The sequence below is a fragment of the Scleropages formosus genome, chromosome 15, assembly GCF_900964775.1.
Source record: "Scleropages formosus chromosome 15, fSclFor1.1, whole genome shotgun sequence".
In the NCBI taxonomy this organism is placed as follows: Eukaryota; Metazoa; Chordata; class Actinopteri; order Osteoglossiformes; family Osteoglossidae; genus Scleropages; species Scleropages formosus.
Window position 1 is genome coordinate 4,705,234 of NC_041820.1, and position 17,003 is coordinate 4,722,236.

A 17,003-nucleotide genomic window follows, 5' to 3' on the forward strand; every position below is an offset into this window, starting at 1 on the left:
GCAGCGCTGCGGTCACCTCTGTCACAGGGGGTGCCCTTCGAGGAGGGGCACCTGTCAGAAACGTTTCTGCAAACTGGGCATCCGTGACTAACGGGTGGCGTATTGCTCAGGGCTCTCACCTCGTCACCCGAGGGTCATTGGTTCAAACCCCATTCCTACAGTTGTGCCCCTGAACAAAGTACTTACCCTGAATTGCTGCAGTAAGAATACCCTGTATAGTGTTAAACCACTGTAAGACCCTTTACATGATGGCATGCACTAAATAATCAATACCTCTTAGTGAAGGTGATAATTGTGGTAACCGACCCAGGTTACTCTGTTTCGTCGAACCGATACGTTACTGTTAAAGCGGGACGTAAAGGAGCTATTTCGGTACCTCAACACACGGTCGGACGCCTGGTTGGACTTGGTTCCGTCGCAGGACTGGTGTTTCTCCTGCGCCTTGGCCAGTTTCTCGGCGGCCGCGATGGGACAACCGGACAGGCTGCAACGGTGGGGGGGAGGGGGGGTCAGCGGGACTGTGGGAGATGGGGCTTGGATACACTGTCCTTCAGATACCATATAATGGACACGTGACTGCTGGATGGCCCGGTCACACGTCTAGGATGGGGGCCACAGGAAGGACCATGGCGCTTCTGCGGGTCAACTCTAAATACTTCATTAAAAGCCATCCAGGCAGCTGTGTGTATAATAATAATAATAATAATAATAATAATAATAAGAACACGTTCTTTCTCTGTCACGAGAAGCTAGACATCAGAATTTCACTCGACACACTGACTGTGCTGGAAGAAATCTCGTCAATCTTATTTTTGCCAAGAAACTTAGTACAGGAAATGAATGCGAAGCGCAAACAAACGAACGAACCAAAACAAACGAACGAACGAATAAAAACAAACAAACGAACGAACGAAAGAACGAGCGAAACCAAACGGACGGACGGACGAAGGCACACGTCACGGAGCGGAAGACGGGGCTCGAGGTGAGCGGTGCGTGCGCGCCGAAGGAGGAGGAGCAGGAGGAGCGGGACGACACCTGTTTGGTGCCTCTTTTATTTTTAGGAGCCGAGTCGTTAATCATCCGCCGTGTTTTAATTACGAACGCGAGGCCCTTCACATGTCAGCTCGCGTATTTCTGGTTCGCTGGAGTCCGAGAATCCGCAGTCCACGCGGGGGGGGGGGTCGCCTCAGCGGCTCGCGAGGGACAGTGACGTGGGGGCTGCCTGGGTGAACAGCGGTGGAACACATCACGCAGTGGCACCCCCCCCCCCCCCCCCCCCCCACGCACACATGCACACACTCCCCCTCCCTCTATCTTTTTCTCTCTCTCGCTCTCCATCCCCCCATCTCTCCATCTCCCTCACTCTCTCTCCATCTCTCTCCCTGTCTCTTTCTCTACATCTCTCTCACCCATCTTTCTCTCTCTGTCCTTCTCTTCTGCTTTTCTCTGTATGTAACTCTTTCTCTCTCTCTCTCTCTCTCTCTCTCTCTCTCTCTCTCTCTCTCTCTCACACACACACACACACACACACACACACACACACACACACACACACACACACACACACACACACACAAATCAGTCCTGTGGATCTCTGCAAGCATTTTGCCCGGCCGACCCAGAACACATGGGTTTCATAGAAGCAAACTGTGCTTGTGTGGCGACCAGCAGAGAGTCTATCGATTAGCCGCGTTTCCATGACAATCACATTAAGGCAAATAAAGGCCTCTTTCAGTTATATTGTTCTGCCTTGCATCTATCAGCTAATGCTGGTAGCTCTTTGTGTGTATGTGGGGGGGCGGGGGGGGCTGGGGAAGGCGGGTGACCGGCAGGTCAGCTGTGTGGGTGTGTGTTGGGCTGGGTGAGCATACGTACACACTTCCACAAGGGTGGGGAGTGGGGGTGTCTCCCGTGTGTCTCAGCGCCCCTCTCCTCTACGCTCCCGTCGGTGCGACAGGTTCGTACCCGTGTTCCGGCTCTCGTTCAGCGCCACGTTCGCTTTGGGAATAACAGCTCCGCTCGACACATTACATAGCGAGACTAAAAAAACCCCTTTTTACTACTGCTGACACATTTCTTTGAAGGCAAAATAAAGGAAAGAAAGATCTGTGCACGAGTCCTGACTTTTTTAAAGAAATCGCCGGCACTCGTTATTTAATTTATGCAAAAACAGGACAAAGTACTGATGTCAGTTCCTCCGTCCCTGTGTCCTCAGCGCTGAGACATCAGTCTGACGTGATGTAGGAGGACATGAGTGACGGGACCGCGTGACGCGACGACTGGCGCGGGTTCGTCACTGGGGACACGTGTGTCCCGCCGACACGGCGCGGGTCGAGGGCTGTGTGACCAACAGTCCGTCCCTTGCGGAGACCGACGGCGGTGGTGTGATTGAGACGCTGGTCCCACCGGCCAGCTAGTGGCGTTACGTGTGACCTGAGCATGCTGGTGAAAAGAAGATGAGGTCCTTCCACAGATGGTCTTCAAGAAACAACGAAACAGAACAGGACAAAACTGAAAATGAGCTCTGAGCTGTTTGATGGAAACCGAACGAAAAGCGAACGAAAGTGAAACGAAAGAAAAAGGCCAGAGACAAGCGTGCGCGGTGCAAGGCGGGACGCTGCGGACGGCTCGGAGAGACACTCACCTCCTGTGCGAGTTCCTGTTGCTATTGACATGACCGCGTCCCGTGCAGCCGGGTGTGGGACACTTAAGAACATTCTCATACATTGCGAGGACTTGACAGACAGAGAGCGAGAGACAGGGAAGGTTAGGAGTCCCACAACCAGTCATTAGGCCTCGATTAGTGAGTTGGATGGACAGTCGGAATCATGTACATGTGGCTTCCGTGGAGGATGAGGGGCACAGCGAAGAATCATGGGAAGGGGAAGGGTCTTGGGGGATGTTCACAGCATGCACAGGTGGACAGTCGAGGGGTGGGGGGGGGGGCAGCAAGCTGCATCGACCAACCACAGACGCACCACAGATGGACGGGAGACGACCCTTTCGAGACCTCGCTGCTGACTCACCCTTGTTAAATAGGCATACCGTGGTAAAGCCAGCATTGCGTCTGCATGTAAATCGACACGTCTGGAAGAGGAAGACTGGGGTCGCTGGAGTCGTGTGTGTGTGTGTGTGTGTGTGTGTGTGTGTGTGTGCGTGCGTATGTGTGTGAGACATTAGGAGCAGTTTAACATCCTCCTCAGGGGCGTATTTCCAATCTCAGCTCGGTCATTAATACCGCTTAAAACCGCGGTCACTCTCTCTCCTATCACCATGCTCACCAACGCTTTAAAACACGGTACTCCTCATTGGATGGGATCTGGGCCCACGGATCGCCCTTGAAATCAGAACGCACCCTCCGCCACCGGAAACGTACGAACGCAAAGGGACCATTCGGAACCACGGAAAGGACGAAGTACACAGCGAGAGGTTCCAGACTTCGCCCGGCGCTTCATATCGGTGTGGGTCGTTTTCTCATTGTCTTCCTAACAAACAAAACGGCTGTTTCCATCAGCTCTCTTCAAGAGGACTTACGATTTCCGTTTTACACACACAAAATTATTATAATCTGAGACGCAACGTAACCCTAATTTATTAGCATTTTCGTCTCGCCGTAAATAGTACTTCAAACAACAGCTTCGGGTTAATAACATGTCATCCACCCGGCGAGACGAGTCATTCCAATCGAGAGCGGCTCGGCCTTTTTGGGAAGGCAGTCTGCAGACTGAAAACGCGGTACTTTTTTGCTCGTCTCAAACGCGACTTTCCGCCGGGCTTATTGACCACGGAGGAATCGTCTTCATCGGTTTCAGCCGCACAGCAGATAACGTGTTTCTGAGCAGAGAGCCGTCAATATTTCTAGATACCCCTTCGCAGGTCACCTTTAAGCGCACTACCCTGCGGGGCACGGGTGCCAGTGTGAGACTGGAATGCGGTACCAGGGAAAAGCGTGCACCCACCTGTGTGGCACCTGCACCCGGACGAACCGGACAGGACAGTAGAAGCAAAGCTACACCCAAGTGTCCTACAGCTCTGGGATGTGCTGCAGGACAGCTGGGTGGACATGTCCATCTCAGCATCCAGGGCGGGAACGTATACTGAGGTGTGTATTCGGAATCGCGTGTGTCTTATTAACACGGAGCGTGAGCGTTCAGCAAAGCGACACCGGAGAAGCCGTGCGATCGAAGTCCGACCGTGACGTTCTCCAGTCCAGAGCGGAAATCAGAAAGTGAAAAATCCTCCTGCTCAGGCGGAAGACTGAGGTCCGGACCGCGGAGATGTCAATTCACCGGGCCCACGAAGCGCTCCTTACGCAAATCTCTCATGTAAACAAACACGAATTCCGGGGGATTTTTGTTTGACTGTGGTCTATACCGAGACGGCTCGTGCCATTTCGTTTTGCACTGGGTAAATAACAGAAAGTAATGCGCTCGAGGCGCGACTCTGGAAGTCGGAAGGTGGGTAAATAGAACCATGAAGTCCGAGTGGAAATACGTAGTCCTTCTCCAGGTGGCAAAAGCAGAGAGGAGCGATTTGGTCGATTCCCGGCAGACGTTTGCTGCCGCCGCAGCCGCCGCACGACACAAAACCCGAGTAATTATTGTCTTTTCGTGTGGAAAGGCGAAGAAATGTGTGCATCACCAGATGCTCGCGTTCTAGATCGACGGCGAGCGCGAACACCTCCTTGTGCCAAGTATTGTTGGGGAGAGTGAAACAAAACCACCGGTGCTCTCCGTCGTTGGGTTTGCAGACGAAACGCTGGCAAAGCTCCCCGCCGTGCAGCCGCACGGGTCCGAGGCTGTCAACCGCGGGTTGCATCGATCGCGGAAAGGAGGCAAACAGAGTCACGGACGCTGCAGGCAACATGCAAACAACACGGCCGCGAGGGCAGGCAAACAGGCGCTGAGCGAAAGAGAAAACAAAAACAGAAGCGAAGAGTGCAAATCATGCAGGAAGGAGAGCGTGCACCAGGAGGAGAGAGGAAGTGCAGGGCCACAGCACCGTCATACTGACCCCGGGAATGAGAGGCCCCGCACCCCACGACCCCATGATGATCCCACCGCAATGCTTACTTTCAGGAGGCACCCTGTCCTTGTGCGGACACCCCGACAGGCTGCGGTGATGTGGGTACAACCCAGTCACGTGACCCGTCCCGTCGCAGCCAGGCGTCGGACACCTGCTCTCCTTCTTTTCCGCCCGCGAGGAATCTGTCGACACATGAGGACACGAGTCAAAGGCACTGGTGTGTTGCCATCCCGGCGGCCAGATGCTGCCGTCCTTGACGACATGTGGCCCGGGTGCGCGTGTGTGTGTCTGCGTGTGTGCGCGTGTGCTAGCGTGTGGGTGTGTACGTGTGTGTGTGAGAGAGGAAGACTGGTGATCACCATGGCAACCTAATTAACTGGGCAGTAAAACTTGGACTAAGGCAGTATCTGTTTCCAGAAATAGAGGAGACAAGGAAATGCCAAAAGGTTCAGTTCGGCAAGTTAAATGTGAGCGCATCGCAAGGTATCGCCATAGTAACGGAACAGCTTTCGAATCCACTCAGCGATGCTTTGTGCTCTCCTCCTATACATTCTCACAAATTGCGGGGAAATATCGCAGATGCACAATTGCGGCGATATTCACGCTATCACGTTCAAGTGCAACTCTGAAAACAGAACAAAATGTTAAGTGTAAAACAGTCAAACTTTCATACATTTCGTACAACAGGCATAAATATCAACTAACTGCTCTGTCACGTACAATAAAAACATGCAGAAATATGTTAACGCGTGGGCCGACAGGTGACATGCATGTTCCGAGCCATGGCCTTGTAGTCAAAGAACCCGGGTTCAAATGCCAAATCCTGCTCTACTACCCTGGATCAGAGTACATATCTCGAATAAATACGGTAAAAAAAAATCTGTGTGAAAGAGTAAATAATTGTAAGTACCTTAACATTACAAGTAACTTTTGAGAAAAGCGTTAGGCAAATAAAGGTTGATAATAACAATAATGACAACAAAAGACCTCACATGGCACAAACCTTTCGGTGCCTTTCTCGAAACGGTTAAATTTTGACGTGCCAAATATGCAATTTCATATTTCTTCATAAATGCACCGCGGATATGAGATAAGAGAGAAAGGCACAGTCTGTGTGAAAGGCTTATCAGCGCCTTCGCTAAAGTATTCGAGGGTGACTATCGGCCCTATCTCCTCCACTGTGATTTTCTGGCCCACGGACAAATTCCATGAGCATATTAAGCTTCTACAGTTCGGCGGCGCGGGGAGCACAAGGGGCGTTTCCAGAGACCTTGCTGCACGCGCAGAGACCGCCAGGGGACCCAGGATGCGACGAGGGCCTCCCATTAAAGTCAATCACTGCACCTCATTCTGGAGATAAACAGGTATTTCTCAACGGCTCCAGTGACTCAAGCAATTCCACAAAGTCACAAATTGAGGGTTAAATCATAAAATACGAAAACTTCATATCTGTGAAACTTTGCTCTGATATGGAGAGGGAACCCCTGGGGCGTGTGAGGGACACAGGGGACAAATCACAAGGTGGGAGGCGGCTTTGCGCGAGTTTGCCACTTTCCTTCGGCCTATTGATTGGGCTGCTGTTGGGAACAGGACAGACGTGGGGACGGGAGTCTCAGACCCCCGGCTGAGAGACCGCTGATTAAAATTTAAAGATGGAGAAACTTGGTACCCCTGCGGTTCATGCCAGGCATGGGGGAGAGGTGGAGGACAGGCTGAATGTCAGAGAGGGAAGCAAGGGGGCCGGGATGGAGGAGTCCACCTGGCTGCTGCGGATCCGCTGTCTCGTCGAAACCGGCTGCCTGATGAGCTCACTGTACCACGTCTCACATCGCGGGCCAGGGCCGCGACGTTTGCTCAGAGGTGGAGAAAGAGCTTTGAAAATCTCAACGAGACGGTCTGGGCCACGGGCTCTCTCCTTGTTCTGCATTGAACCGCAGCTTTCGATCATCAAGACCAGAATCCACATCCTTACAACCTGGCCCTCCAGCCCTGCTTAACCTTTGCTTTATGCACATATTAAAGCAGTCTGATAGTCCAGAAAGATTCTCCTCGAGGGGGATGATGCCAGTGCAGCGGGACTTTACCTCGTGGCCTTAACTAACCCGTTTACCTGTGGACGTCAGGGAGCGGCGGCACCATAGGACATAGGAGGGCATGCGGCGGGTCAGGGGGAAGGAGGAAACGAGCGTGTTAGCTAAGGGGAACGCTTCTTCCAGCGGTTCGAGCTTCAGCCCGGTTGCAGCTTCCCAGGGCCAAGGGGAACCCAGCCAAGCGGAATGCATATTAGAATGCAATAGATATTGATTGTGGCTTGGGACAGCCCGCGCTCTGCATAGCAAATGGTTTCCATTACCTTGCCGTCTCGGGATAATTAATGTGCAGTCAGGGGACCTGTCGTTCGTTATCGGTCATTCGGATACTGTTCAATTCCCATCTCCGTGTCTGGGCTGTGCTGGGCGGGAGGGCCCTCTTCAATAACTGTCACACCGTGGTAATTTTATAAATCATGAGGCTTCCCGGTGGCGTTGAGAGCACCCAGTGTACGCATGCACACGGATCACACGAATGAGCCCGGCAGGGACATACCCTGCGGCCATGCCCACACAGCCAACAAACACACCCCCCGTGAACACGCCCCCAGGCCACAGGCATACCCGGAGAGCCAACAAAGCCACCCTGCAGACAAGGCTACACTACCCACAGACACTCATGGAGCCAACAAACACACCCTCACGGTTACGGTCACACCGCCAGCAAATCCCTGGCAACGTGCCCACAAACCCACGGACGCGGCCACACAGGCAACAAACGCACCCCCATGGACATACCCATATAGCCAACAATCAGACCCACAAACCCATGGACACGCCCACACAGTCAACAAACATCCCCTCTCGGTTAAGTTCACACCGCCAGCAAACGCACCCACAGGGATACGCCCAAAACCCCACGGAGATACCCACGCAGCCAGCAGACGAACACAGAACACACACTGAGATCACCCCTTGTGAGCCCATTCATGCTCCATCGCTTCTCATAACCCTCTAAAGAGTTACAGCATCAGCGGGAAGAGGCCCGAACCGCTCACCTGTGATCTAGGTGAAATTTTCCTAAGAAAATCTATGAAATCACTTTAATTGTCAGTGTCCTTAATGCCTTACATAAATATATAATTCTTTTATATAACCTGGTGAGCAGATTCAGCCCCGCTGCATGTGCTGATCGTTCCGTTTTTTCCAGTTTTGTCATGTCTCCTCCTGCAGGTGCTACAAACCAGAGCGATGCACACTTTGCGAAGAACCCACCAGAGGACCTGTCACGGATTCCCCACGTAATTAAAATTACGGTCACGCTACCCTGGCTGTCACACGGTTAGGTGATAACGAACATCAGCACCCAGGACTAACACTGCAGGCACAGCAGCCGAGATGCCTGTGTGTGTGTGAGCGGGGAGGAGGAGGGGAGGACACTGAGAATTTCCACCTTGGTAACACAAACTGCCGGCGTCCTTCACTGCCCCCGCTGTCACAGCTGACTCCCTTCCCTTGGATCACCGGGCCTCGGTGGCCTGCGGACCTTGTTCCTCCCCGCAGAATCGCACGCTTCGCACATCAGCGCAGCCTGCAGTTCGCTCACACTCTCCGCTCACTAGAGGCAAATTCCTGCAGATCCATTATGGGTGCAGTAGCATGTCGGGTTGCTTTTGCTTTCTGCACAAGTGCTGCCAAAAGATTGACAAGTATTTCCCTAAACTACAGCTTCCGCAGCAGTGACGAATGTCTTCTCCCGCTAAGCCTTCCCCGGGCCTAAAAATAGCCCAGTGAGCGCTGTTGCATTTTGGGGACGAGATCTGCCATCCTGACGGGAAGCGAGATTTGCCATTACTCATGAATCACAGGCTGAGCCTCTGATGTTGCCTCGACGGCCCATTTTAATCACTTGATCCGCCGCTGCCACGGCCAAGGAAGCAGGCTATCAAATTGGCTTGAAGAGCACATCCTGGGGTCACGGCAAGGCTCCCGCCCAGCATGCAAAGAGCAGGGAAAGCAGCAAAGCTTCCCGATCGGGCAGGCCGAGCGATGAGTGGTGGCGGGAGGAGTTTCCTTGTCTACGCGAAGCCTAAACCCCTGTGCATTACTTCCAGGATTAATGGGAAAGTGTCAAAATTAATTCCTTCCTGTGTCAAATAATCATGTGGCTTTAGGGCCCTCCCTTAAGGACGAACCTTCAACACAGCACAGGCAGGGAGTTGCTGAGATCAGCTGCCGCATGCCCCGGGTACCACAACCTATGACCCGATCCTTACCTTTCGGGTAGTATGGCTTCTTCATGGCGTCTTGGAGACGTGACTTGCTCTCCTCGGCACAGCTCTGCCTGGAGCCGTGCTCGTCTTGCAGCCGCAGAGCGTCCCGGCCGGACATGTCCGTGCCCATCCTGTCGTGCATTGCGCGGGCCCGTTCCGACTCCAGCGCTATGGCCTTCTCCAGCAGGGAAAGGTTGCCCTTAGTCATGTCGAACACCTCCTCGGAACGGTCAGAAGCCACAGAAGCGGTGTCTTCATCGCGCTCGTGGAAGCCACCCTCTCGGGCGCAGCTGGAGAAGGCCTTGGACCCGGGGCTTAGCTGCTCCTCCAGCTTCATCAGGTTCACCATGTCCGAGTAGTTGCGCTCCAGCACCCGTCGATCCCCCAGGCTCTGCTGGCAGGAGGCATAGCTGGGCTGCTGGTGATGCTGTGACTCGATCTGGTTCTGCAGCTCCTGGAGCGACTGCACCGGGGTCGAGAGCTGCAAGTGGCTCGAGCGCTCTGCCGGCTGTGTCTCGCTGAGCTTGCGCGCCAGGTCGAAGCACTGATTCCGCAGACACTCTAGGCTGCTAAGACACACTTCCTCATCGTTCTCCTCTGCCTGGCCGTTGCTGGCAAGCTTGCCCTGCGCGGCCCCGACCCCACCGCCGCCCCCATCTCCGCCCTCGCCCGTGCAGCCGTCCACATAGCCCTGTCCATTGAGGTTCTCCGACAACACGGCACCGTGCCCCTGCGCCAGTAGCTTAAGGGAGTCCACGGTCTCCCGCACGACGTCACTGTCCACGTCCAGGCTCAGCTCGCCCTTCCGCGCCGCCTTTGTGTTCTCCTCGTCGTCGTCCTCCTCCTCGGCACTGTTAGACGAGCTGCTGTTCATCTCGGACTCCGTCATGGCGCGGTAGGCCGCGTCCTCGGCGATCTTGCCCAGGTTCAGCAACGACTTGGCCACCAGCTCGTCGTAGTTCTCGTACTCGTCCGTGTTGTTGTTGTCGTCCTTCTCTGCCACCTGCCCGATCTTCGGATATCCGCCGTTCATCTGATCGTCCTCTGCCAGGGAAGGAAGGGCGCTGATTAATTTCATTTCCTTTTACTCTGTTTTCCGAGAAAACTGGGTTCCTGGCAGCTAGCCTGCACGATCCCCCCATGTTCATGTGCTTCTAAGAATAGTCTCACATTTCACTGTCAAATATCACGTAGCTCCATGCCTTTAGCAACCGTTAGCTGCCCGAAAGAGCAAGAGCAAGAGCTAGAAGGCTTGCAAGACGTTTTCTGTAAAACCGTGGTTATCTCTCACATCCGGATACCTGCTCCAGCGAACAGCGGTGGAATGCAATTTCCAGAAAGCGGACTGTGGCTCCTGAATCACACCACATTATGATCTGGATAGGAAATTTGTCTGTCTGACGAAGACAATCAGGTAAAAAGGGCACTTGGAGCAGTCCCACTGTCACTGCTGAACTCACAAGCGCTCTTGTACCGTTTCCAGGGAAGCCCTCTGGACTCCCAAACACTAATGCTTCACCGACACGTAAAGTCAAAAAAGAGCAGCAGCATTGGAAAGGGCTTCAACACGCATCTGTAATTATTGCATTAACACCGCTAAAAGATTCTGAGCAAAGATGAGGTTAATTCCGAGCACCAAAGTGCCTTTCGAGAGGCGAGATGAACGAGCGGCGGACGAGCGTACGAGTGGTCACGACTGATTGGGCACGTGTTTCTGCGGAGCAGGCCATGCATGAGACGCGGAGAAGACCCCCCGCTCCGTCGCGAGCCGCAGGTTTAATTCTGGCGTCCTGAAAAGTGGCTCAGAAAAGCAATTTGAAGAGCAATCAAGGGACACAAAAGGAATAGGGAGGCGAAACAGATTGAAGGTGCAATAGAGAGATTATAGCTCTCCCGTGAGTGGATTAGCCGGACTGTACTGTGGAGCACAATTCAACACAATTTGGCGACGCCGAAAACAGGGAAGCATTCCACAACCATCATATTGTTACAGATTGATATCTGAATGCCACATACTCCAGCAAAAAAGCAGTATTGTTGCACCGAGGGTATGATTCTTGCCTTTAAACGCTGGTCCTCCGGACTCCTGTAAAGTCAACCTATGGGCAGTACGGTTCCACGTTGCTTAGCCATTTTCTACAATATCTGCAATAATAAATCCGATTCAATGTGTTGTGATACAACTATACAGTGATCTGTTCCATAGGGCAGAGAGTGATCGAATTACATTGGCGGACTTGGGAGCCCATTGCGTCTGGGGGACCTCAACCGACACACAGCGAAGGAGAGCATCTGCAACGAGGTAAATTCTGCGTTCCAGATCTATCGAGGAGCCTCTTAACCTTTTCTAGGCCAAAGACCCCTTCAGGGATGAGATGAAAGCCAAGGAACTTTGCCTAGAAAGATGTCCATAAATAAATTTTGCTGAAAAATTGTACTCACCACCATACAGCTTTTTTACCTTCTAATGCAATTATCATAGGTTAAAAAGTACAGTAATATCCATTAAATTTATATTTATTTCTTCTTCAGTTAGCGCTGTTTTCAAAGCACGTCTGTGCTTCATGGGCTCCCCGAGTTCTATACACAGAGCCTCAGGGGAACCGTGCACCACAGGTTAGGAACCCCTCACCTAGAAGGACGGGCCCGAAGATAGAATCTGCGAGAAGAAAGCCAAAAGCACGCGGCGCTCCGTAATACGACCGACGGCATCCAATTTCCACCTGACCTCAAAGGTCCTTTTTAAAATGCCTCTCACTCCTCACCTAGTCCGCGCTAATCGGAGCTGAAATAAATTCCTCTTCCGATTCAGACCGCGGTGGGTCTCGGAAGGTTTTCTTTTCATGCCAAGGTTCAAATGTTTGGAATGGCACAAAAGTCAGACAAGCCCTTTCATTAGATAAATTATTTTGGGTTTCAAAAGAGCTTGAATGACTTGGGAAGGCAAGCAGATACAGCAGAAGCACTGACACCAGCTCCGAGGACGCCTGCACTCACCTTGCTCCTGACCCTGTTCTTCGTAGTCTTCCTCTTCCTCATCCTCCTCTCCTTCCTCCTCCTCGTCAACCTCCTCTTCCTCATCTCCTTCCTCCTCCTCCACTCCCTCCTCCTGCTCCAGCAGCTCCTCTCCCTCACCCTGCTCCACCTCTCCTTCCTCCGGTTCCCCATGTTCCTCGTTGTCCTCCGAATACTCCTCTTCCTCCACTTCCTCTACCTCCTCCTCCTCCTCCTCCACCTCCTCCTCGTCTTCCTCCTCCTCCATGTCCTCCTCCTCCTCCTCCTCTTCCTCTTCCTTCTCATCCATCTCCTCCGTGCCGTCACTCTCGTAGCACTCGTCCATAGAGGAGTTGTCCAGGCGGGCCAGGAAGGGCCCCTTCTTGGACGGGGGTCCCTGGGACTGCTTCTCCAGTGTTTTCCTCTTTTTGGCTAGAGGGCAGCCGTAGACACTGCAGAAGAGATATAAGGGCCCAACGGTTAATGACCTTACCCGTGTACCATAAAGCCATAGCTCTGACTCACACCCAGTGCCAAGGTTGTATACCAGGAACTGCAGCTATTCAAAAACCAACCCGCTGCCACCTGGGAGCCAACAAAAACTTTGTGTGGCATCTAGTGTGAAAATGAGCACAAAGCTCATTCGCACAGGTGGGTCATTTATATGGGAACAATTCAGGCTAAGTACCTTGACAAAAGGTACTATAACAGAAGGCGGGATTCAAACCTGGGACTTCCACGACAACAGGCGGCGGCACCAACCACCGCACCACCTGGAACCCATGATGCCATTTCAGCTTCTCTATAATTATTATAAACATGGACTTTGAAAGGCAACTTAGAAAACAGAAGGAACCATTAGCAACGGAGGAGGAAGCAAATGTGAACAAGGGAAGGGAAACTGTGGCTCATGAATCATGACCTCTAACTTCCCTGACACCCTTTCTCCCAACACAGGCCCTCTGTGATCACATCAGGATGCCCAGCAGTGGTGGGCAGACACTGGTTCTTGGACTTCCAGATGTTTACTTTTCTCCAATTTCTTTGGTCTGGGAGTTTTTTGTTTTCCTCTCCACAGCTGCCAGTTGGCTTGCATATGTACTGACTGCAGGCTTATCTTTGTCCGCCTCATTTTTTTCTTCCGCGACTTCGGTAGGTGCTCAGTTGTTCACAGCTGTACATCACGCTGTTGACAAGAGCTCTTCACAGAAACAAATTAAATGAAACCGAAATTGCCGAGGTGGGCTGGTGTCTCATGCAAGGTATATCCTACTTAGCCTTGTGCTCTTTGCTTTAGGGATAGGCTCCGGACCACTGCGGATGTCACACGAGCAAGTGATTAGGCAAAGTTAGCGAGTGAGAGGGTGAGCTGACATTGGGAAAGGTGAAAAAGTGGCTAAGGAGCCCAGTCTAGCACTTGAAACAGACGAGACAGCGAAGGGCTCTGCAATGGGCGGACACGGTCACGAATGCAGACAACGGTCTTGAAACAGAACTCTGCAACACTGAGCATGCGGAACGACAATAACCTCGACCGTCAAGTTCACATCAGTCATCGGTCGGAGCCAAACATTCAACATGGGCCGACTGCTGTACTATACCATACTAATCCATTTTTGCCCAGCGGATCTTTCAGAAGAGTGAAAATATGTGTAAATGAAGCATTTGCTGGTGACCTCTATAATAAGGAGGCAGTCTTCTAGAGGCAGATAATACAATATTTAGCAGTAGACAATTTCACATGAATTAAAAAGTAACATTTTTACATGAAGATTTCTTACAGTTGAGTGAATGAATAAAAATCTATTTTTATGTTTGACAAAAATAGATGTGTTTGACTGGATAAACTGGATTTTATCCAGTATTGATTTTGACCAAACATGCATTTAAATAATTTCAGATGCGCTCTATTTTTGAACCCTCGAAAAGTGACAAGTCAGTTTTAATAAGTGAATTTTTAGTCTAAATAACTATGCTAAACCTTGAAGTTTTTTCAAGCATTTTTTTTCAGCTCTACACATCTCAAGTGCTCGCTTTTCGATGAGACCACAGTTATTTCATGTCAAGGCACAGTTAACATTAAAAATTACTGTACTTTTTGATGCCCCCGTACGTGCGTAAATACAGAAGCAAGTATTTTTGGTAATATACAGTCATGAGAAAATGTAGCATAAATGTGCATTATTATGCTTCCTGGGAAAAACATTGATCCAATGTGGCAGATTGTAGTTTAATTTTTATCTCACTTATGTAGTAATAAAGGCGTTATCCCATTTTGATACATTCAAACAGTGTATCCAAAACACAGAGAACTAGCGAACCACGGTCATTTACATTCTTTACCGCGGTGTCCATGTTTTTGAAAGAATTTGGCAATAAGCGCCGAGCAACCATTTGCTGCAAATCGTTTTGCAACAATTAATACAACTTTATACGCACACAGACCCCCCCCCCGTAATAGGGTGTCCACTGCCAAAGTGAGAAGCGGCAATATTGCGATGTGTGTATAAATAAATGAAATGAAATCCAAGCCAACTCAAATGACCACGGGCAGAGCTGGCGGTGCGCTGTGTTGAAGTCATTTAACCGGAGTACATTTTTAATAAAATCGGCTTCATCTCCAGTCACACCTCACAGGCAAACAAGCTCTCATGTGTCTTGTTCTCCGACAACCCTACTACACAACTGGAATATGTCAAGAAGTATATTCCATAGTCAATATATTATCATTTTCTTGCTGACTTTTCTCCAGAGTATCTCACAATTTTATCCATTTTCACGAGTTAAAATTTAAGCGGGGTCCAACATGGTCTTGAACAGGTAACAGGTGAGCACTGACAATTCAGAGAAATCCTGGAATGTCTGGACACCCTTCTGGAACTTATTACGTAGTGTTATGTGATCATACCTGGGAAATATTGCAAGATATTGACCTTATTCCCTTGTCTCTATGTATGTGGATATATCTGCGATTCCTCAGTGTCTCTATGTTGCTGTGTTCCCAGTGCTGTTCATAAAACTAATTTAATGATAGATAAATAAATAAATAAATAAATAAATAAGATAGTCTATCTTGGTCCAGGAGGGCGCAGTGGGTTGGATCGGGTCCTGCTCTCCCGTGGGTCTGCGGTTCGAGTCCCGCTTGGGGTACCTTGTGATGGACTGGCGTCCTGTCCTGGGTGTGTCCCCTCCCCCTCCAGCCTTACGGCCTGAGTTGCCGGGTTAGGCTCTGGTTCCCCGCGACCCCGTATAGGACAAGCGGTTCAGACAATGTGTGTGTGTATATATCTTGGTCCATTTCCTTGACCACCAACATTCAAGTTTGCGTTCTTAACTAGCAACGGGGACACGAAGGCAGATAGTGATGGAGAGCTCGCACATGGGCTCCGTGGACACAAATCGTTCACGAGGGCCAAATGTGATTAATTGCACCGTGTCGGGCCGATAACGCTGAAATAGAACGGCGCTCGTCTCGCACCCAAACTGTCCCTGTGCCACAACCCTGCAGACAAGCGGAGCAGAGATAAATCACGATAAAAAATGCAGAGTGGAAAACAAAGGGGGTTTGGTGCGGCGTAACGCGGTAACCGCGTGAGACGCGAGTTTCGAAGGACGTCCCTTCCCCGAACCTGCCGACAGCACAAACGCTCGTCTCCTAATGCTCAGTTAAGACTCCGCCAGCTGTGAAATGATCTAGATCTCTGTTCCGATGGGTGAGGAACAACAGCCGCCTCCAACCCCCCACCCACAGCAGTTTTTAGCAGCATTGGCATCACTTGTGCTCAGAGATGGAAAGAAGTGCCCATGACAAGGGGCGACGAAGAAGACTCGCTAGCCGTCAGTAATTCTGGAGGCGTTCCGAAAGTCCCCTTGGCCGACAATGGTCTGAAACACGATTCATCTGGAGAACAGGCTCTGACATCCCTCATCAGGCTCATATAGATTATCGACTGCTCTCAACCTTGATATATGGAGAAGAGCCATCGACGTAGGCGGGTCTATCGCGGCCCTGTCGGTCCGTAGCGGTCAGGGTACGAGGGCACAAAGGGAGGAGAGGATCTGTGTTTCGGGCCACGTTTATCGGTTTTCATTGTCGTTTTGCGTTGCATGACACCCTCATCAAGAGAGAGCTGCAGATGTTGACATTTAAAGGGCTGATAATGGCAGGAAGGAAGTGGCACCTTGTTCTCGTAGCTCTCGGCGCCGTGAGGGCGAACCATCCAGCAGCGAGATGATGACTTCCTCCCCTCCTCAATATGGGCCCGAGTGTGTGTGCACGTGCGTGTGTGTATGTTAACAACCTTACAGTCAAGAGTGCTGGCGGGCAGCTTCACCACACTGCAGTTCAGACCCAAATTACCCAGGATCCTTCAGTCGGTGCACTGCGGAGCGGCAGCCCGGTTCCCTCAAGACTGGGATTATTTCACAGCCCGACCCCAGTGCCGCTGCATCGTTTCATTAATCCGAGTCCCGTCCCCCCCCCCAAAGGGCCGTCCCGGCCTGACAGCCTCGCCCCCCCCCACCACCCCCACCCGCGCCTGTCCCTCCAGGGTGGTCGGCCGGTGATCAATAGCGTTTGTGACCAAACATCTCGAAAGCACATTAAAATGCCACTCATCCAGCTGCAGTCCGGCGCTCTCCATATAAATCAAGGGCTGGTCCCTCAGGACTGCAGGCAGCC

At 51.5% G+C, this 17,003-nt stretch overlaps 1 protein-coding gene across 10 annotated transcripts in view; it reads right to left on the reverse strand.

The window, feature by feature from the left end:
* myt1lb (myelin transcription factor 1-like, b) overlaps positions 1-17,003 on the reverse strand; it is a 78,745-nt gene that overhangs the window by 17,892 nt on the left and 43,850 nt on the right. For all 10 annotated transcript variants that reach the window (XM_018732986.2, XM_018733026.2, XM_018733044.2 and 7 more), the window contains 5 exons: positions 12,326-12,774; positions 9,332-10,372; positions 5,073-5,207; positions 2,645-2,735; positions 377-484 (listed from right to left, as the gene is read on the reverse strand). In XM_018732986.2, coding sequence (XP_018588502.2) covers positions 377-484; positions 2,645-2,735; positions 5,073-5,207; positions 9,332-10,372; positions 12,326-12,774 — 1,824 coding nt within the window. The remainder of the gene's footprint in view (positions 1-376; positions 485-2,644; positions 2,736-5,072; positions 5,208-9,331; positions 10,373-12,325; positions 12,775-17,003) is intronic.